The following is a 20,909-nucleotide window of genomic DNA, read 5'->3' on the forward strand; positions in this document are numbered from 1 at the left end:
ATTTGTATATAGTTTTAAATAACTATATTGTAAAAAAAAAAAGTAGAAAGCCTACTAATTAATTTAAAATCAACCTTAAGTCTCCAATTCAACTAATTATCATAACTAACTTTTAATATACAAACACATATATTACCATACATCTAACGTGATTTTAAAAATTTACAAAAAGTAATGTAAATGTTTTTTAAATCCGATCCGGACAAAGAAGCGGACAACCGATTGGGTCACGGTTAAACCGCATAATTCGAACCGTACACCTCTGCACTAGTAATCGAGGCTATATACCAACTCTGCTAACGACGGTTCGGTTGGTAATATGCCTTTATCAAAAGCATGTATGCATTAGCCAATTTGAGAAGAACAAAATTGATATTTAGTAAAAATAGTAATATATACTTTCTATATATATTTATTATTTTCCACACAACTTCCTTTAATGAAAAATGCCCAAATAAGTCACTTAAAATTATTCATCTTTATGCATTATTGAAGCTCATTATAGCAAAAAAAAAATAATTAAAACAAATAAAAATAAAATGATAAATGAATAGAATTATGCACCAATTCTTGATTTCTTACATGACTTTATCTTATAAAAGTTAAAAATGGAAAAGTGAAATGAAAATCTTGAAATAATGTCTGCCCATTATTAATATACATATACATACATATATATATATATATATATATATATATATATATATATATATATATATATATAAATAATTAGGGACCATCTATGCACTGGCAACACAAAACAGATCCAACAACCCATCCATTATCTAGCACTAACCCTAGCAGTTAAACCGGCCGGTTCGATTTTCAAAATAGATGGTTTACTCGATCTAAGTATTTTATAATGAAGTGTAAAAAAGCTTGTAGAATAGTCCACTTTCATTGCCATTATTCTTCATAAATAAATGCTAATGTATCTATGGGCGAAGCTGTAAATATTAATTGCTTATTAATTAATCTTTTCAATGAAGTTGATTTTTTTTTTTTTAAATTGTTTTTAATTAGGGTAGGTGAGGAAAACGGCCCCTTCAAGACTACGCAGTCGAGATCAAAAAAATTACATTAGTGAAATATTATATTATCGAATGAATAGTTTTACCGAGTTGAGATCAGGATAAATTATTATTTAACAGAAGTTATTAATTTATTGAGAGTCTACTATATGTGGGTTGTGAGTGCTAATTTCTTTAAAAAAAAAAAGAAATATATGATAATTTATAGTTTATATGTTGATTTATAAAATAAAATTATTTTGATTTGTCAACCAATTAATTAATGATTAAATAAAATGAGATATAGAGGTCCTTATATGCAATAAATAAATATCTTATCTTCGCTGCCTATTGAGATTTAGGTCATTTGTAAATTCTCATGTAAGAGCCAATTCACGAGTCAATCTAAGGAATCATCGTCCGCAGACGCGCCACATGATGCACGTGAAATCCACTCGCCAGACAGATGAGATTCGTCGTACTTTCTCACAGAGGGGAGAATATCTGTCAGTCGCCAACCGTGCGCGTGGGTGGGGTAGGGGGGGAGCAAGTGAGATGAGGTCACTTAGATGCCTTTTAGGAAAACTGTTGATTTCCATTAGTTGTTGCAAAGTTAAATCATGTGTCCCCATTCCATTATACAATAATTTATTAAAAGAAACAAAAATATTATATTTCATTAAAAGAAAAAAAACATATCCACGTGGAAAAAAATTATTTACACGAAATTATAGGATAAATTACGAGTCATCAACTATGAGTCTTCTTACACGTTCACTCTGATGGTGTCAAATTCAACGTAATCTTCTAGATTCCGTGGAACGTTCTCTAGTTTGTACTTTTTTTGTGCAAAAACGCAGTTCCTAATGCACCACAATCTGATATTTACAAGTCAAAGGGACACGATTTTATGATCATCTTGTTTCATAATGTGGGGTTCGACTATTGTAAAACGAGTACAAATTTGATACCATAAGTGTGAATGCGTAGGAAGACTCATAACTGAGGGTATGATTGTAATTACTTAAACATGAGGATTTTTTTAGTAATTTGACACTACTCGAGGGGTGACCATAATTTAAGCTAAAATTATATTGTGCAAGCCCAAAAGACATGGAAGGTGAGAGAATCTTGAAAAATAAATGTCACAAGAGAGATGAGATGCCCATGCCTCTTTCACTTGGTACAAACCAAGAAAATCTCGTTGAAATATAATATATACTAAATAATATATAAATGTATTCTCTTTAGATAGTGTGTTATCTTTTCTCTCCTCTCTCCTGTACTGTAATAAAATCTTTCATATGGCGAAATGGGAAAGAAATGATTGACTCAGAAACTTGGGGAGAGAGAGAGAGAGAGAGAGAGAGAGAGAGAGAGAGAGAGAGAGAGAGAGAGAGAGAGAGAGAGAGAGAGAGAGAGAGAGAGAGAGTACATAGAAAGAAGAATAAGGTATGTTTTACAAATTTCAAGTCATTGTTAATTCTTTACATATATACACTTGTTCATGTTTTCTGTTTGTCTGAAGGGAGATCTTATCTTGGATCTCTCTCTCTCTCTCTCTCACACACACACACACACACATGTGCTGTTGATCAAGAATTGATGAACAATTGTTATTTATTTATATAATTAATTTGTGGGGTGTGATCTTTTTTATTTGCTTTTGAAGGTTCTTCTCCAATGGCAGTAAAAAGATTCCAGCTTTAATTCTCTGGGGTCCTTCAATTCTTGTCCTTTTACTTCAGAAGATTTTTACATTCCAGCTTTAAACAACTCTGGAAAAAAGAATCTCTGTGTGAGGTAATTCTTGTTTTTTTCTTTTTAATTAATTAATTTATTATTATTATTTTTTATTGTTTGAGTATGACTGTATGAGTTTTTATGATTTTTTAAATTTATTTATTTATTTATAATTCTATTCGATGATTGTGTGATGTGGGATGGCTTCTGCTATGAATTTTGTAGCTTAATTTTGCTGTTTCTTGTTTTTTTTTTTTATTTCATATGTACCACTTTCTTGATTTTGAAATGAACAATTCAGGAAATTGCACAATGATTTGTTTCTAATTTTTAATTTTTTTGGGCATACATTGAATCGACAACACGGTGAATCTCTCACAGGAAAAACGAACCGGCGTTGTTCGATTAAAATTGCAATAGTTAAGACAACTGCCTGTTGAGGATGTGTATATATAGTAACATTTTTCTGATTGTTACATTGCAATAGGAATTATCTAGTTTGAATGAACTGTACATATATATATGCTGCATGGATTTGGCATAAGAACCGACGATTTCGACATTTTATAGTTTCTATTATCTTTTGTTGATTTCAGAAATGGGAACTAAAATACGAGCTAATACTTTATTACGGGAATACCCTCCTATGGGGCCCCACTATCTCGGAAACCAATCGTTTCAAAATGACCCGGAGAAAGTGAGGCAGACAATTCTCGAGCATGAATCGATTTTCAGACAACAGGTATAAATGTGTCATTTCACTCTTTTAACTCCAATACTACTATGTTAATTTAATCGGATTTCGTGCATTTTTTTTAATCAGCTTCAAGAATTGCACCGTGTTTATAGAAGACAGAAAGAGCTGACGAACGAAGTCAAACGGGGCGGTGTTTTCCCAAACGGAACATATGAACTCGGATTTCCTAAAATGCCCCTGGTCGATCAGGCCTCGTACAATAGAGACACTAAATTATCTCTAACTACTGTCCAAACATCATCTCCGTGTAATAACAATGCCGATGCTTCTATGTATAATTTGTACTTCAAAAGAACCGATTGTCATACGGGAGATTTAAGGATAACCAATCCAATAGATGGAGAAGTGTCGGCGAATTCATGTTCGAAATTTAATCTCGTGACGAAAGATCTCTTGAAAAATTCCATCATTGGAACGAACGAAAAGAATGGGAAAGAGCATTTGTACGATGGTCTTTCTGGTAAGCCTAAAAAAACATTTACGTTACATTTTTCGAGATTTTTTTTTATTGTGCCAATGGTTTAGTTTCGTTTTGGTTCTTTGGGATTTTTTCAGAAGGGAGGAGATATGATCGCGAGCCACTTGCATCTCCTGAATCGCTACTATTGGCTGAGCCGAAAAAGGAATTCTTGAATCGTCGGAGTAAGAAAATTTTTGGGGTCGAGATTTACGAAGAAAGTGATGATTTATTCGATTTCAATCCACCTATGTCAAGTACTTTGGGTCCGAAATTCGGACCAAAACAAGAAAATCACCGTGTTGTCTCTTTCGAGCCATCCTCTTGGATCGCTAGTACGTCCATGCAAAAATTCAATCTTGATGGCAAAAACGAACATTCGAAGGCAGTTGAAAGAGAACCCGTGAAATATTTCGAGAATTCGAACGATATAAACTCGAAAAAATCGGAAATTTCGAAGAACGATTCAGAAAATCAAAATCGAGGGTTACCTTGGTTTCTTCGAACTTCACAAGTTAGTAATGATATGAGCAAAGAGAAGAAGAGTTCTTATTTTATGAATATGGACTCTTTGCAGAATTGTTCTATGGATTTTTTCAAGAAAGCTGAAGTACCCGACGGAACCTTCCGGACTTTGAAGCCAAAAACGGAACTCTCTCCAAAGATTCTCGGTTTTCCAATTTTCGACATGGTTCAAAGTTTTAAGGATCTAAATTCCGATGACAAAAATGTCTCAAAGGCTAATTCGATGCATCATATCGACTTGAACATGTCTTTGGACGACGAGGAAGATGCCACGTCAGCAATTTCCGAAATCGCCACCACAAATGCATCTCCTAAAGAAGTCAACACAGAGAAATTAACCGACATTTCTTACGAAGAGCGTGACAGAATCGCAGCCGAGGCCATAATCACCATGTCATCAACGCCATCATCCGCAGAAGTCGAATCGAGCAGTAATAATAATAATAACAATAATCTCGAATGGTTTGCCGAAATCGTTTCTTCGCAATACAGCGACGAAATGGACGAATTCGAACTCACGACATTGAAATTAGAGGACACAAAAGACGAGCACTATCACTACACGCCGTTCGAGCTATATAACAACCCTCCAACCGATGATGACAACCGAGCGAGTTTATCCAAATCGTCTCGAAGAGGGCAGTCGAGAAGAGGGAGGCAACAAAGAAAGGATTTTCAGAGGGACGTACTCCCGGGTTTGATCACGCTGTCACGTCGACAGGTGGCGGAGGATTTCCAGACGTTTGAAGAGCTGATGAAAGGGGAACAAGGCGGCAACTGGCAGTTGAGACTGTCTCAACGGGGGTCTGTGAGAAACGGTAGGGGGAGGAAGCGTTTGAATACTACTACGTGTTCGGCCGCGAAAACGGTTTGCTCGACTGAAACGGAGCGACCCGTTTGCGAAATGGAGCAGCCCGTTTGTGGAATCGAAGAGAGAAACGGTTTGAGTGGATGGGGGAAGAGGACTAGGAGGTTGCCTAGGCAGAGGTGTGCTAATGCTGTTCTTTCTTTTACAGTTAAGTGCTGACAGAGTTTCTTGATCAAGATTCCTTTTTTTTTTTTTTTTTTTTTTTAAAATACCAATTTATGTGAATATATTATTATTATGAAGTTATAGAATTCTATTTTTAATAATTCATATGAATTTGATGCCATTTCTTAACCAATGCAATATGTAATGCTCAGTATTGAACTAGTCTTCTAGCTGCAGGGTTAAACCAAATTACTCGATTCGAGATCGATCGTTAAAAGCTCTCGTTCCAGCTGGGTTCGTTCACATAATGAATCGAGCTCAATTTGAAAAAATAAAATAAAATATGTAATAAAAAATAGGGTAAATTAAGAAACCCCAAAACTTAGATTAAATTACAAAAACCGCATCAACCTATTCTTAATTACCCCCCCCCCCCCCCTCCCCGGTTTGTTTCCATCTTACCCCGTCTGTTATAATGTGACTTCTCACGGATTTTTTATTTATTTTTTCAATTTAGGAATAGAACAATTTCAGATATTTTCTTTTATTTTTCACCTATTTAACAGAAGGTATAATAGACTGTATACATTTTCTGTTAAAAAACTCGATCAACAGTTAATCAGAGGGGGATTTTGGTTATTACGGATAGATGAGGGTATTTTTCGTTACTTAGCCTAAGTTTAGGGGGTTTTCGTAATTTATCCTAAAAAATATAAACTATCCCAGTTTTCAGTAAAAAAAAAATTTGTACAGATGCTGAGATGCAAAAATTACACAACTTCCATTACAGATAAATTTGCTTCTTGTTTGGAGAAGTGTACAGAGATCAGTGATTTGAGAAAGCTGCATGCTTGCGTGATTACTCAAGGGTTTGACCAGATCGAATTTCTGTGCTTCAAGCTTCTTAATTCCTACGCAAGATTCAATCTGTTGGCCGAATCCAAATGGGTTTTCAACAAAATCATCAATACAGATCTTTCTGTTTGGAGTTCAATCATCGTTGGATGTTTCAGAGCTGATGAATACGGTGAAGTTTTACGGCTTTATTCGAATTTGAAGCAGAAAAAAATTGGGATTCATGGTGCAGCAATCACTTTTGCTTTGAAAAGCTGTGTTGAATCGGGCGCGACTGAGTTCGGAAGGAATCTTCATGCTGATGCTTTTAAATTCGGATTGAGTTATGATCCATTTGTGGGATCGTCGCTCATTAATTTCTACACGAAGTGTGATAAAATCGGGGATGCAGCCAAAGTGTTCGATGAAATAACCGACAGAGATGTGGTTGCTTATACTTCAATGATAACAGGGTATGCTCAACTTGGCAACCATCACTCCTACAAGGCTTTTAGAGTTGCAAAGGAAATGCAGATGAATGGATTCGAGCCTAATCGGGTAACACTCGTGAGTTTACTACAGTGTGCATCGCGACTAAGAACACTGGAAAACGGGAGATCTATACATGGCTACGCAATTAGAAGACAAATCGGTCGCCTAAATGAAGTTTTCGAAACAAGTTTATTAGATATGTACATAAAATGCGGCGATCCATACAGCGGAGCCATGATATTCGATAAGATGACCCAAAAAACTACCGGTTCTTGGAATGCTTTAATAACTGGTCATCTTCAATTACAACAGCCGTTGGAAGCATTTGACCATTTTCTCCAAATGGTCAGTAGTAAATGCGATCTTGATTTGATCGCTCTAGCAAACGGGCTTTTGTGTTGTGCAGATTTAGGCTATTTGCTCGTAGGAAAGGCTATCCATTGTCACATACTTCGAAAAGGAGTCAATCTTGATCTTGTTTGCACCACAGCTTTGATCGATATGTATTCCAAATGCAAGCACTTATCTGAAGCAACTAATATCTTTCGCACGACAGAGACTAATAAGGACGATGCTTTGTTTAATGTGATGATTAGTGGCTATCTCAATAACGGACGTGTTTTCGAAGCTTTAGAGACATTTCAAGAAATGGTCACTAATTGTATCAGACCGAATACGGGTACTATTATCAGTGTCCTTTCTGCATTGTCCGATACGAAATACGTTCGAACAAGCAAATCGATTCATGCATATGTTTACCGACAAGGGCTAGAAGCAAACACCGACATATCAAATCAGTTCGTAAATACGTACGCAAAATGCGGCTTCGTAGAATCAGCTAAGCAAGTGTTTGACAAGATCAAGATCAAGGATAGGGTGACGTGGACTTCAATGATGACGGGTTTTGTGAACAACGGATTTCTGAACGAAGCGGTGTATTTATTTCAACTGATGCAAAGAGAGAATCTACACAGTGATGCTATTACGTTCACATGTCTGGTTCAGATATTGAACCAACTAGGATGTTTAATCCTAGTAAAAGAAGTGCATGCTCGTATTTATAGACTCTTTCTAGAAAAAGATACAACGTTGTTGAATTCACTTATCACCACGTACAGCAAATGGGGGAAATTCGAAACGGCGAGGAATCTATTCAAGCACATGTCTGAAAAGCATTTGTCTTCTTGGAATACGATGATAGCTGCGTACGGTATGCATGGTGACTTTGGTGGGGCCTTCGAATTGATAGAAAAGATGAAAAACGAGAATGTGGGTCCCGATGGAGTTACATTTAGGGCGATACTATCAGCATGCAGCCATAATGGACTTGTGGAGGAGGGATTGTCTGCATTCAGGTCCATGGAGAGCGAATACGGAATAGTTCCATCGGACGAGCATTATGGTTGTGTAGTGGATTTGTTAGGTCGGTCCGGGAGATTAGAAGAAGCCTACAATGTTCTAGAATGTTTCCCTTCGACGAGAAATGCTTCAAATCTTGGTGCTCTGCTTTCTGCTTGTAGGGTTTATGGAGATTCGGAGATGGGTGAGAGAATCGGACGGTGGATATTGGATGTGGGCCCGGAGAACGGAAGCGTTTACTGTTCGGTGTCGAACATGTATGCTGGAGGAGGGAGATGGGATGAGGTGGCGCGTGTGGGATTTCTTGCTAAGGGAAAAGGTTTGAGAAGAACTGCTGGATATAGCCTTGTAGAGTTTTAACTGAACATTAAACTTTATTTGTCTGGTGTATGTTATAATTTTTTATTAAATTAAAATAATGATATTCTGGAAAATTACCAACGGAAATTGGAATTTCGAAAATTAGAATGAAAAATATTGTCCAAATTAGAATTCGGTATATTCAATTTTAGTCACTTATAATATAAAATACAAAATAATGTTGATATCATTGTGTAAATTTCTGGGGGAAAAAAAATTAAAATTTTCGAAAATATTTTTGGAAATTAAAATCGAACCGGAATTGGAATCTGATATAATTTTCAATTTTGTCCGGAAAAGGTTGAAAAAAAACCGGAACTGTTACAATCCGGTATTTATTCTAAAATCGGAAGCCTCCATTTCGGAATTAGTGGAATTTGGAAAATCAATTCCAATTTCCAACCTTATATTAATTAAATTAATAATTAATTGAAGGTAAAAGAAACGGAGTTTCCAAACAAACATGCAATAGTGAATGTTCAACTACTGAACCGAAGCACGCATTTCTAACTCAGTAAAGATTACAAATTTACAATACTCCAAAAACCCCAAACGAAGATCCACACTCTTCTAGGATAAAAAATTCAACAATGGCGGATGATAATCAAAACCAAATCTCCAGCCGCAGTTCGAGAATCTACGATGTAGTGATCTTCGGCGCCTCCGGTTTCACCGGCAAATACGTTGTCCGAGAAGCACTCAAATTCCTCAACGCGCCGAACTCGCCCCTCAAAACCCTAGCCTTGGCGGGCCGAAGCCCGTCCAGATTGTCCGAAGCACTGAAATGGGCCTCCGCTCCGAATCCGCCGCCCAAAATCCCCCTCCTCACCGCCGACACATCGGATCCGAACTCCCTGACCCGCATCGCGTCCCAAGCGAAGATCATTCTGGATTGCGTCGGCCCGTTTCGTCTCTACGGGGAGCCCGTCGTTGCGGCCTGTGTCGAATCGGGCTGCGATTACTTGGACATCTGCGGGGAGCCCGATTTCATGGAGAGAATGGAGGCTTCGTACCACGACAAGGCGGCGGAGAAGGGCTCTTTGGTCATTTCAGCTTGTGGATTTGATTCAATTCCGGCGGAGATGGGGTTGTTGTTTCACTCCAGGCAGTGGACCGGGCCTTCCGCCCCGAACCGGGTCGAGGCGTATTTGAGGCTGGAGTCCGATAAGAAAATTGTCGGGAATTTCGGGACGTATGAATCGGCGGTTCTTGGTGTGGCTAATGCTGATAAGCTGGTGGAGCTGAGAAGGTCACGGCCCAAAAGAGCCCGGCCCGCGGTATGATTCTTCTCTTTGTATGCTTCATTTCTGTACTAATGTAATGAGTGCTTATCTTTGGTTTGCACTTTATGATTACATAATCCTTGTTTATGATTCTCTCTTTTTTAATCACGGGCTTCAAAGCCAAGCCAAGTGGAAATCGGACAATCAGATAGAAATTAGCACTTGTTCCAATCCGGAATTTCCGGATCGGAATCGACGGAATTAGGAAATTCCAGTTTTAGTCACCTAAAATATAAAATGCATAGTAATATCGATATCATAAGTGTAATTTTAGGGAAAACGGAATTTCCGGAAATTGAAATCGGAATCTCATTTAAATTCCAACTCCGATAAAAAAAAAATCGGAAAAATCAAAATCGAAAATTCTGGATTTATTAATGAAAAATGTTACAAAATTGGAAATTTTTCCGATTCAGTCCAATTTCCACTCCTTCCAATATTTGACACACCTCGATTGTATTTGTCTATCAATTCTTATACTTATTCCGAAACGAGGCCTCCGTGTAAAAAAAGTATTTGTTTGCTTTTTGATTCAATGCCAAATTCATCATTACTCAAACTTGCATGTTCTTATTTCAGATTCCCGGACCAGCACCACCAAAAGGTTCCATCATAGAACACCAGAAACAGCTCGACCTTTGGGGTTTGAAATTACCCTCAGCAGATTCCATCGTTGTAAGAAGAACGCTCTCCACTCTGACAGAAAACCCCCATGGTTTACCCGGTGTTAACGAGAGTGACGAAAACCGTAAAACCAGGGAGGCCTTCTGGTCAACTGCAAAGCCAGCTCATTTCGGTGTGAAATTAGGGTCAAAATCGTTGCTCGGTTTATTCCCCTTCATCATGTTTGGAGTTTTCCTCGGTTTGTTGAGCAAGGTTTCACTAGGGAGATGGCTTCTCTTGAAATACCCCTCGTTTTTCAGCGCTGGAGGGTTCCGGAAGGAAGGCCCGTCTGAGGATGAGGTTGCGAGTGCTACCTTTAAGATGTGGTTTGTTGGACAGGGGTTTTCGGACAGTAGTTTGGCTTCACAGGGGAACAAGAAACCCGATACTGAAGTTATTACAAGGGTAATGGGACCTGAGATTGGATATCTGACCACCCCAATTGTTCTGCTTCAGTGCGCTCTTGTTGCACTTAAAGAACGCGATAATCTGCCTAAGGGAGGGGTTTTCACCCCCGGGATTGTGTTTGGCGCAACGGATCTCGAAAAACGGCTCCAGGAGAACGGGATATCCTTTGACTTCATTTCAGTAAATTCTCTCTCTGCCTGAGTTTTATAATACTGTCTTCATGTAATAATCTCTCCTTTACTTTGTCTACTCGTTGAATAACAATCGTCTCAGTACCAAACAATTGAGAGTTTGCGATTGATGGAGAGATATTTACTAGTTTAAAGTTCAAATTCTTCGTCACCACTTTTTTGCTAGTAAACATAATATAATTATCCAAAATTCAAGGTAGAAATATGGCAGGACTTGCGTTTACAGAAATGGAATATTCTGAATTGAATCAACGGATCTTGAAAGACGGCTCCAGGAGAATGGAATATCCTTCGATTTCATTTCAGTAAGTAAATTCCCTCTCTGCCTAAGTGTTTATTGTTTATGCCGATTTGGATATCGATTCTTGTACATCGAGCTCTAGTTCCTTTTGCTTGTAAGAATTTCGACAACTTCCATAAAAGCCTCTTCAGAGCTGCCACCAATTTCACAGGCCTCTCTAGCCTTCTCCCTCACAATTTTAGCCCTCTTCTTAACATTCAAATCTCCCATAATTTTCGCTACCCTTTGTCCGATTTCTTCTCCCTCGATCATTTTTTCGACTGGGGCCCACTCCTTAATCCAAACCCCTAATTCTGCATTTTCTACAGTTTCTGCATTCATTTCTTGATCACCATGTTGTGGCCATGCAAGTATCGGTACTCCGTTCCAAGCTGCCTGCATGACTGAATCCCATTCGCATTGATTAACGAATCCTCCAATGGCAGGATTAGCTAGAATTTGCTCCTGATCCACCTCCCCTCTTATTATTACACCTCTGTCTGAAAACTCGTCATCTTCCTCGTTATTGCCTTTCATCACCCACAGGTAATTATAGCTGCATATCTCCAAACCTTTTCCCAGTTCCCTCATTTGATCTGCTGACATCACTTCTCGCCTTCCAAAATTGACGTACACCACCGATTCAGCTCTTTGTTCACTCAACCATGGAAGAAGATGGCGATGGTGATCATCGTCGTGGATCTTGTGGGTCCCGTAAAATTGCAGTGGCCCGATTGGAAAAACAGGTGGCAGGTTCTTTAGAAATATGCCGTTATTGAGGGCTGCTATTGTTTCTGGTTCGAACGAGTGAAAAGTGTTCAAGAGAACACCGTTGACTTTTGGGAGTGATTTAGCGTTTGGCAGAAGGTAAGCTGTCAGTAGATGATTGGTCGAGTATTCGTGCTTCCATGCAAGAGGGATGCTCGATTTCGGTATCGGTTTCAATCCGAGAATCTCGATTTCGTCACAAGAGTTGCTAAATAATACGTTTGGGTCTTTCGATAAAATAGTTGGAAGATACGAAACAAGAGAGAGAAAACGAACTGAAGTGGTGGAAATAATGTAGAAAGGGATATGGAGATTATCGGAGATTTGAGACAGTGCAGCTGCTAAAACAAAGTCGGAAAATATTGCAGAAACTTGTGAAGAAGACAGGAATGGATTGAGTTTGTTGAGGGAGTGATTTATGGTTTGAATTTGTACGATGAAAGGATCGGTTACGGTGGAGTGCGAGGGAGTATTCGAGTCTATAATTTCAAGATTGAGTAGATTTATTTGTGGGTGATTAGCGAAAAAAGTGCTGAATTCAAAAGCAGGGGCTTGAGTTTGAATGCTGATGAACGTAACTCTGCAATTACGCGATGCCATTGCGGCGGCAAGTCGGAGAAACGGAGACAAGTTTCCGATGCCACTTGGAAGAAACACCAAGTGAGGAAGAAAGCTTTCTGAAACTGACATTTCAATAAATATACTTAGTATGATTTTTCTTTTGCTGCTCATAAGGCACATATATGTACATATATATATATATATATAAAGTAAATGGACATATATTTATACGTTAGTTTCTTGGGTGTTTGTTTGATAGTTATGAAGATTGAAAGGAATATTCTTTTTATGTCAACTTCTAGGTAATTTATAATCAATTGCTGATTCATGACATGTGACTTGTGCTTAAACAATTAATCATGTGACCTTTCAAGAAAACAAGAGATTATCCAAGAATCTACAAATACTCGAATACCCTCCCGCCTTTTACCTTGTTCTTCGACGACTCTCGATTAGGGTTTTTCTCTTGTTCTTCAACGAATTCAAAATTGCGGGTGTTTAAAAAGGTTAGAGGTAGTTTTAGTATATAGATTATAACTTTTCCTTATCAACAATAAGTTTGGGTAAATTACGGCCACCTCCCGTCAAATTACGAAAAAACCCGTAGTGAAGAACGGTTAGCATATGGTGGAACAAAAATCAAGCCATAACCGAACTCTGATTATTTGCAAACAACACATTTTAAATATTTATTACAACTTACGAAGCATGAAAATCAAATCCTCGGCCATTCTCCCTTATTCTATGAAAACTAAAAATTACGCTTTCCCCTTGTTCTTCAACGACTCGATTAGGCCTCGAATCAGCATTTCCGAACTCCCATCAATTTCTCTCGCGAGTCGAGCTTTCTCCTTCACCTCCATCGCTCTACCCCTCAAATTTTCATTTCCCATCAAGTCCTTTATCTTCTCAGCAATCTCATTTTCACCCACCAATTTCTCTCCCAAACCCCACTCCCTAACCCAAAACCCTAACCCCACCTTCTCCACCACCTCTGCATTAACCCTCTGATCACCATGCAACGGCCAACCGAAAACCGGAACCCCTAATCGAGCCGCCTCCGTAACCGAATTCCACCCGCAATGGCTAACGAACCCACCAATAGCAGCATGACCCAAAATCAATTCTTGATCCACCCACCCCTTAACAACTAAACCCTTACCTTTCACCCTCTCAAGAAAAGATTCCCCGAGAATCTCTCCCACTTCTTCCTTATCATCTTTATCAACTTTCCCGCCTTTTAACACCCACAAGAATTTCGACCCGGTTTTCAACAACCCGTTTCCTAGTTCTCGGATCTGGGGTTTGGATAGGGCTGTTCTGCTTCCGAAGCTGACGAAGACAACTGATTTGGGAGCTTGTTCGTCTAGCCATGGGAGAGTGTGTGCACGCGCTTCAGTTTCGAGTGATTCGAAGGGGCCCACGTGGAGAATTTCTGGCAGTACTGCGTTTTGGCTCAGTGCTTCAATGGCTTCCGGTTCGAACGAGTCGAACGTGTTGATGAGGACGCCGTTGAGTTTCGACAGAGACGAGACGTTTGAGATGATGTTGGCGGAGAAGAAGGTGTTGGGGTCGAGCATCGGCGGCGGAATATTCGATAACGGAATCTTTCCGAGTGACGGAATCTCGATGCAGCTGTTATCTTTTTGTGTTATAAGGTGAGGGAGGTGTGTCATTAGTGTGAAGAATCTGGCGGAAGTGGTGACGAGTGTGTATATTGGGATGGGTGGTTGTTCGGGGGAGAGAGTGGTGGCGACGCCGTGGGCGATGGGGAAGTCGGCGACGACGGCGGAGAGCGGCGGAGAGAGGGTGGAGAGGAGTGGAGGGAGGAGGTGGACGGAGTTGGAGATGGATTCCATCTGGATGAAGAAAGGGTCTTCGTTTGTGAAGTTTGATTTCTTGTAAGGGATGAGTTGGAAGTGGAGGCGTTGGATTTGGGGGTGGGCGGCGAAGAAGGCGGAGAGGTGGTCCGACTCGGCGGCGCTGACTGTGGGGTTGACGGTGATGAGGGTGACGGAGCAGCCCCGTGAGGAGAGCATGGCGGAGAGGCGGAGGAATGGGAGGAGATGGCCCATGCCGGCGCAGGGGAAGAGAGCTATGTGGGGTGGCGCGTCGATTGAGGTGGCGGTGGCTGCCATTGTTTTTTGGCCGGAGAAAAGTTGTTGGAGTTTGTGGCGAGTGTATATAGAGTGTCACGCCGAGGTGGTAGTTGATTAAATTTGGTGGGACCCACTCTGCATGTTTTTGTCGGAATATGTACGTAGTGGAGTTGTGGCCACAATCTTTTTATATTTACAATTTTGGTCAATGTACTTGAGTTGTTAAAAACCACACTTTTCTTATAACTTGTTGAATTAATTAATTAGGGGGTAAATTATGGTTGCCTTATCATGTAAATGTTAAATAACAAAAGAGTTCATCATAATTGAGTAATTACAACCACTGCTATCTTAATTATAAATCTTCTCGGGTATTAAATTTAGTGGAATTTTCTTGATTATGTAGAATACTCTTCAGTTTGTACATGTTTATACCATTCAAGCTTCACATTGAAAACTAGATGATCATAATTAAGATGCGCCTCTTAGCTTGTAAATATCACAGTAGATTGTGGTGCATCATGTATTTTTTTAGTACAAATTAGAGAACATTCTATATAATCTAGAAGATTATGTTGAATTTGATGTGTAGAATGACTATGAAGATTCATAGTTGAATCGGAGGGGTGGTTGTAATACCCAAATATAAAGGGTATTTTTGTTATTCGACCTCACGTCATATGTTTTCTCTAAAAAGAATTCTAGATGGAAAAACATTTTTTCGTGGGAAAAAAGAACTTTTTGGAGCTTTTCATGTGGTTGGTGTAATTTTGTACGAGAAGGGGCGTTTTAGTCTTTGCACTGAGTGAAGTGTAACTCAAACTTAAAAGTAGGGGGTGCAGGTTTTAAATAATCGTCCGAGGACTGAACCGAGAGTATTACAATATTATTGATCGATCAACATAGTAGTAAAGTGTGGTTGACCGGTCAAAGTAGTAACACTAATGTTGTTGTGTTACACAATCAATTGATGATTGGTCGAGTATTCATGCTTCCGGGCAAGAGGGATGCTCAATATTGGTATTGGTTTTGGATCGCGTTTTCCCCATACGAGTTGCTAAATACGTTGGGGTGTTTACGTACGTCAACATAGTTGGAAGATATATACGAAACAAGAGAGAAAAACTGAAGTGGTGAAAATGATGTAGGAAGGGATTTGAAGATTATTATCGGAGATTTGAGCGATTGTGGCTGCTAAAACGAAGTCTGAGAATATGGTAGAAACTTGTGAAGAAGACAAGAAATGGATTGAGTTATTTGTTGACAGAACGATTTATGCTTTGAATTTGTACGATGAAAGGATCGGTTGGGGTGGAATGTGAGGGAGTATTCGAGTTTATTTCAAGATTGAGTATATTATACTTATTTGTGGGTGATTAGCAAAAAACTAGTGGTGATCGAATTCAAAAGCAAGGGCTTGAGTTTGAATGTTGATGATGGTAGACTCTGTAATTATGTACGCGATGCCATTTGGCGGCAAGTCGGAGAAACGGAAACAAGTTTCCGGTACCACTTGGAAGAAAAACCAAGTGTATAGTCACAAGGCATATATATAAATGTAAAGGAAATCGAAATATGGTACATTATTAGTTATGCATTCTTCAAGAAGGTAAGATTTATCGGAGAAAAAAACGAGTAGATAGTAAACCCTCACGCCTTTCCCTTGTTCTTCAACGACTCGATTACGCCTCGAATCAACATTTCCGAACTCCCATTAGCTTCTCTCACCAATCGAGCTTTCTCCTTCACCTCCATAGCTATACTCCTCAATTTTTGATTTCCCATCAAGTCCTTTATCTTCTCAGCAATCTCATTTTCACCCACCAATTTCTCTCCACCACCCAAACCCCACCCCCTAACCCAAAGCCCTAACCCCACCTTCTCCACCACCTCTGCATTAACCCCTTGATCGCCATGCAACGGCCAAGCCAGAATCGGAACCCCTAATCGAGCCGCTTCCGTAACCGAATTCCAACCGCAATGGCTAACAAACCCACCTACAGCAACATGGCCCAAAATCAATTCTTGATTCACCCACCCCTTAACAACTAGCCCCTTACTCTTCACCCTCTCAAGAAAAGATTCCCCGAGAATCTCTCCCACTTCTTCCTTGTCATCTTTATCAACTTTCCCGCCTTTTAACACCCACAAGAATTTCGACCCGCTTCTCAACAACCCGTTTCCTAGTTCTCGGATCTGCTCCTTGGATAGGGCCGTTCGGTTTCCGAAGCTAACGAAGACGACCGATTCGGGAGCTTGTTCGTCTAGCCATGGGAGATTATTGTCCGCACGTGCATCGGTTTCGAGAGATTCGAAGGGCCCCAAGGGGAGAATTTTCGGTAGTAGTGCTAGTTTTTCTTTGCTGATCAGTGCTTCAATGGCTTCCGGTTCGAACGAGTCGAACGTGTTGATGAGGACGCCGCTGAGTTTCGATAGAGACGAGAGGTTTGAGATGATGTTGGCGGCGAAGTAGTGGTTGGCCTCGAGCATCGGCGGCGGAATATTCGATAACAGCGTCCGGCCTAGAGATGGAACCGTTACGTATACGTAACCGTTATTATCTTCTCCTTGGGTGTGGGACGTGGTTAGGTGAGGGAGGTTTGTCATTAGTGTGAAGAATCTGGCGGAAGTGGTGGTGAGTGTGTATATTGGGATGGGTAGTTCCGGAGCGAGGTGGGTGAAGACGGCGTTTGCAACGGAGAAGTCGGCGATGACGGCGGAGAGCGGCGGCGAAAGGGTGGAGAGGAGTGGGGGGAGGAGGTGGACGGAGTTGGAGATGGATTCCATCTGGATGAAGAAAGGGTCTTCGTTTGTGAAGTTTGATTTCTTGTAAGGGATGAGTTGGAAGTGGAGGCGTTGGATTTGGGGGTGGGCGGCGAAGAAGGCGGAGAGGTGGTCCGACTCGGCGGCGGTGACGGTGGGGTTGACAGTGATGAGGGTGACGGAGCAGCCCCGTGAGGAGAGCATGGCGGAGAGGCGGAGGAATGGGAGGAGATGGCCCATGCCGGCGCAGGGAAAGAGAGCTATGTGGGGTGGCGCGTCGTTTGCCATTGTCTTTTCTTCTTTTTTTGGCCGGAGATAAGTTATTGGAATAAGTGCTTTTTATTGACATGGATTTTGACTTTTTGGTGTAATAGAGTGTTACGCCGAGGTAGTTCATTAAATTTGGTACCAATTTACTTCCCAACTAAATTTCGGAAATTGGAATGATAGATGCTCGTTTCAAAATCAGAATTTTTCGATCTGATCCGCCAGTATTCGAAAATGACAACCCGTGATCTAATCACTTAAAATATAAAACACATAATATAATGATAATATTAATATTATAAGTGTAATTTTCGGAAAAAAAAAATAAAGAATAGGAACATTCTCTTATATCGAATGGGAATCTCAATTCTCATCTATACTCCATTTTTTATCGAAAAGAAAATCACAAAATTCGGAATCGGATTCAGAATTTGGAATGAAATTATTGCTCCAAAAAAAAAACTAAAACAGAATCGACGGAAATTGGAAATTCCGTTCCAATGTTCAACCATATCAGCACCATAGTGTGTAGAATACTAATAATGTTAAAAATTACGTTCCAATTATTAATTTTTTTTTATATATTTTAATATCATAGAATATTATTGAAGGTGGTAAAGTGGTAAACTACCGTCTACTTTCCGTTAATAAACGGCCGATGTTTCAAATTAATCTTCAACGGCGCCGTAAGAAAAACCCCCCATTCACCTCCCTCAATTGCAAATGAGTGCCTGCAAAACCCTAATCCGTACTTCACTATCATGTCTGGAATTTCGAGCTCGAACCCCAAATTCAACTACACTACGCCGTTTTGCTTCTTCACTTTTACCTCATTCAGGTACATACCTAATTACATTTCTCATCTACTTCTGCGCAATTACGAATTTACTTTGTTTTTTTTTTTTCTTACTGTTAAACCAAGTTTTGATTTTTCCTTGCAAAAAAAAAAAAATCAGGTCTGAGAATCAAACCCCAGAAGCCTTTTGCGGTTTCGAGAAGCTTCAGCCACGTGGAAGGAGCTATTCCTCTGGATACTTGCGATTCAACAGAGGGAGCTTTCGAAGGAGAGCAAGATTCAATTAAAGATACGGTGGAAGAATTACTTACCAAAAATAAGGATGATATTTCAAGTTTGATGAAAATGGAGCGCCGTTTGGAAAACTGCGACGGCGATAAGAAGGGGGGGCGTTGGTTTCCGTATTTGGATAAATGCAAAGCAGGGGAAGTTTATCTGAGCAGCGGTGAAGTTATAGAAGCGATGGATCCGTATATAATGGATGTGAGGAAGGATAGGTTTAAGAATGCGGTGAATAATCGGAGCTATTCAGTGTGTTTGGTGGTTGAGGGATTGACCGATTTTGGGAATGTTTCGGCCGCTTTCCGATCTGCTGATGCGCTTGGAATTCAGTCTGTTCATGTTGTTTCGCCTGACAGCTCGAGAAGGTCTGTTGATTGCCTTTGTCGAAATGCTTTCGATTGATATTTTGTGAAATTGAATGATCAAGAAAATGAACGATTTTAGTTTTTTTCAATTGTGCAACGGGATTTAGCGAGGCGTGTTTTTGCATCGTAATAGACACCAGTGATTAACTGTATGTCATTTGGATCTGGAGAGGACACGTTTTTGTTGATATTTCGGATTTGCATTCAGAAATAAATCGATCTTTTGGTTTTGCAATTGTTGAATTTAATTGCTTCCACCCTCCGCCGTGCAGGTACAGAGACAATCGCCACGTCAGCATGGGAGCAGAGAAATGGCTGGATATCGAGCTTTGGAATTCAGTGAGCGAGTGTTTCGGAATTCTGAAAGCACGTGGTTATAGAATTGCCTCAGCCCACCTTGGGACGGATGCGGTATAACTAAATTTATCCATTTTAATCCTCTTAATTAAGTGATAAAAAGGTTATTTCCGTAAGGAAGTTCTTTAACATACATAATGGAAAAACTGGTACTTTGTCCAGGTGTCCGTCTATGATGTTGACTGGTCATGCCCGACAGCAATAGTAGTTGGAAATGAACTTAGGTACATTTCTTTGTTGCCTTTTATTATATATCAAAAAATTGGGTATTAAAATTCCTCAACAAAAAATCAAGTATTTTCTCGTTCCGTGTTATAAATTCAATAGTGTTCTTTGAATTAGATAAATTTTAATCATTTTTTTTCAGGGGGATAAGCAAAGAGGCACTTGCGCTGTCGGATTTGAACTGCAGTATACCGATGAGAGGCATGGTAGACTCGTTTAATGTTTCAGTAGCTGCTGGCCTTCTTATGCACCAAGCTGTATTCGACAGGACTTCGCGCATGGTAATAATATACCTTCTTTGTTAGTTACACTAACTCGTCGGACAACCTTAACTGGTCTTTTGTTAGTTTCGCTGGTTTTAAAATTTGTGACGTGATCTGTAATAACGAAACCGTAGTCGCAAGATTCATTTGGAAATGAATTTCTCAGTACTCGATGGTTTGTTCTTTTGGCTTAGGGTGGTCATGGGGATCTAACGGAGGAAGAGAACAAGATTCTCCTAGCAGAGTTTTATCTGCGCCACAACAAAAACACCATTCGGATTGCCAACGAGTTTTCCAAGAGGAAGTTAACTAGCCCTACATCGAAACTGTGAAAACGATTGTCTGTTACTTATCAAGATACATTACCAAAGAAAGTGTCGCAAATTACGTTGAGACTTTTACAGGTGCAATTTTGTTTTCTTCTTTTCTTGCTTCGATTCTCTTAGGTCTAATTGTGGTGATAGATGTTGGCATATGTCTATAACTGTAATCTAATACTTTTCTGGTTAAGCAGGTTACGATGAATTGTTGGTAGGTAATAATATTGCAAAACCAATAATTTTGGCAAAAGATCTTTTGAGGGAATGTCGAAAACTGCATAGTTTACCGATATATACTGGAGCTTCGTGTTAAGAGACAATTTGTAGAAGAATGAAGTCTCCATTGTAGCAGACTCTGAGCTGCTTGTAAGATCTGTACAAGGTTGTTAGGACTACCTTTACACGTGCATTCGCTTCGTTTTTTCATGTTTCTTCAAAAAAATCTTGATTAGCATTGCCTATGGTAGTAGCATTTGCATTATTGCAAATGGTCTTGCTGAGCTTAAAA

At 39.7% G+C, this 20,909-nt stretch overlaps 7 protein-coding genes across 8 annotated transcripts; 4 read left to right on the top strand and 3 right to left on the bottom strand.

Annotated features, from left to right (window-relative positions):
• The first annotated feature begins 2,188 nt into the window (after positions 1 to 2,188).
• LOC105970992 (uncharacterized) lies at positions 2,189 to 5,646 on the top strand. The gene is made up of 5 exons (XM_012995841.2): positions 2,189 to 2,462; positions 2,683 to 2,813; positions 3,350 to 3,495; positions 3,577 to 3,970; positions 4,066 to 5,646. The coding sequence occupies exons 3-5, from the start codon at positions 3,352 to 3,354 to the stop codon at positions 5,517 to 5,519; spliced, it is 1,992 nt and encodes a 663-aa protein (XP_012851295.1). The 5' UTR covers positions 2,189 to 2,462; positions 2,683 to 2,813; positions 3,350 to 3,351; the 3' UTR covers positions 5,520 to 5,646.
• A 550-nt stretch (positions 5,647 to 6,196) lies between these two features.
• On the top strand, positions 6,197 to 8,584 carry LOC105971002 (pentatricopeptide repeat-containing protein At3g03580-like). Its single transcript, XM_088821517.1, has one exon. It carries the CDS (start codon positions 6,219 to 6,221, stop codon positions 8,508 to 8,510), a length of 2,292 nt encoding a protein of 763 aa, XP_088677643.1. The 5' UTR covers positions 6,197 to 6,218; the 3' UTR covers positions 8,511 to 8,584.
• A 289-nt stretch (positions 8,585 to 8,873) lies between these two features.
• LOC105971012 (Saccharopine dehydrogenase) lies at positions 8,874 to 11,206 on the top strand. The gene is made up of 2 exons (XM_012995860.2): positions 8,874 to 9,787; positions 10,373 to 11,206. The coding sequence occupies exons 1-2, from the start codon at positions 9,101 to 9,103 to the stop codon at positions 11,063 to 11,065; spliced, it is 1,380 nt and encodes a 459-aa protein (XP_012851314.1). The 5' UTR covers positions 8,874 to 9,100; the 3' UTR covers positions 11,066 to 11,206.
• On the bottom strand, positions 10,152 to 12,828 carry LOC105974614 (UDP-glycosyltransferase 708C1). The gene has a single exon (XM_012999729.2). It carries the CDS (start codon positions 12,791 to 12,793, stop codon positions 11,435 to 11,437), a length of 1,359 nt encoding a protein of 452 aa, XP_012855183.1. The 5' UTR covers positions 12,794 to 12,828; the 3' UTR covers positions 10,152 to 11,434.
• Positions 12,829 to 13,303: 475 nt separating this feature from the next.
• Positions 13,304 to 14,909, bottom strand: LOC105971021 (UDP-glycosyltransferase 708C2). Its single transcript, XM_012995871.2, has one exon. It carries the CDS (start codon positions 14,800 to 14,802, stop codon positions 13,423 to 13,425), a length of 1,380 nt encoding a protein of 459 aa, XP_012851325.1. The 5' UTR covers positions 14,803 to 14,909; the 3' UTR covers positions 13,304 to 13,422.
• A 1,367-nt stretch (positions 14,910 to 16,276) lies between these two features.
• LOC105974623 (UDP-glycosyltransferase 708C2) lies at positions 16,277 to 17,852 on the bottom strand. Its single transcript, XM_012999741.2, has one exon. The coding sequence runs from the start codon at positions 17,812 to 17,814 to the stop codon at positions 16,414 to 16,416; it is 1,401 nt and encodes a 466-aa protein (XP_012855195.2). The 5' UTR covers positions 17,815 to 17,852; the 3' UTR covers positions 16,277 to 16,413.
• A 584-nt stretch (positions 17,853 to 18,436) lies between these two features.
• On the top strand, positions 18,437 to 20,675 carry LOC105971042 (tRNA/rRNA methyltransferase (SpoU) family protein). 2 transcript variants are annotated; one of them, XR_001174014.2, is made up of 7 exons: positions 18,437 to 18,631; positions 18,750 to 19,236; positions 19,509 to 19,647; positions 19,756 to 19,817; positions 19,961 to 20,099; positions 20,276 to 20,485; positions 20,596 to 20,675. XR_001174014.2 is itself a non-coding variant. In XM_012995895.2 (6 exons), the coding sequence occupies exons 1-6, from the start codon at positions 18,517 to 18,519 to the stop codon at positions 20,411 to 20,413; spliced, it is 1,080 nt and encodes a 359-aa protein (XP_012851349.1). In that variant the 5' UTR covers positions 18,437 to 18,516; the 3' UTR covers positions 20,414 to 20,657. The 2 variants fall into 2 exon arrangements, 1 of the variants encoding a protein (XP_012851349.1); XM_012995895.2 differs by having other exon boundaries at positions 20,276 to 20,657.
• Positions 20,676 to 20,909: the final 234 nt, after the last annotated feature.

This window comes from Erythranthe guttata, chromosome 8 (assembly GCF_056151865.1).
Source record: "Erythranthe guttata isolate IM_541 chromosome 8, IM_541, whole genome shotgun sequence".
NCBI classification, from domain to species: Eukaryota; Viridiplantae; Streptophyta; class Magnoliopsida; order Lamiales; family Phrymaceae; genus Erythranthe; species Erythranthe guttata.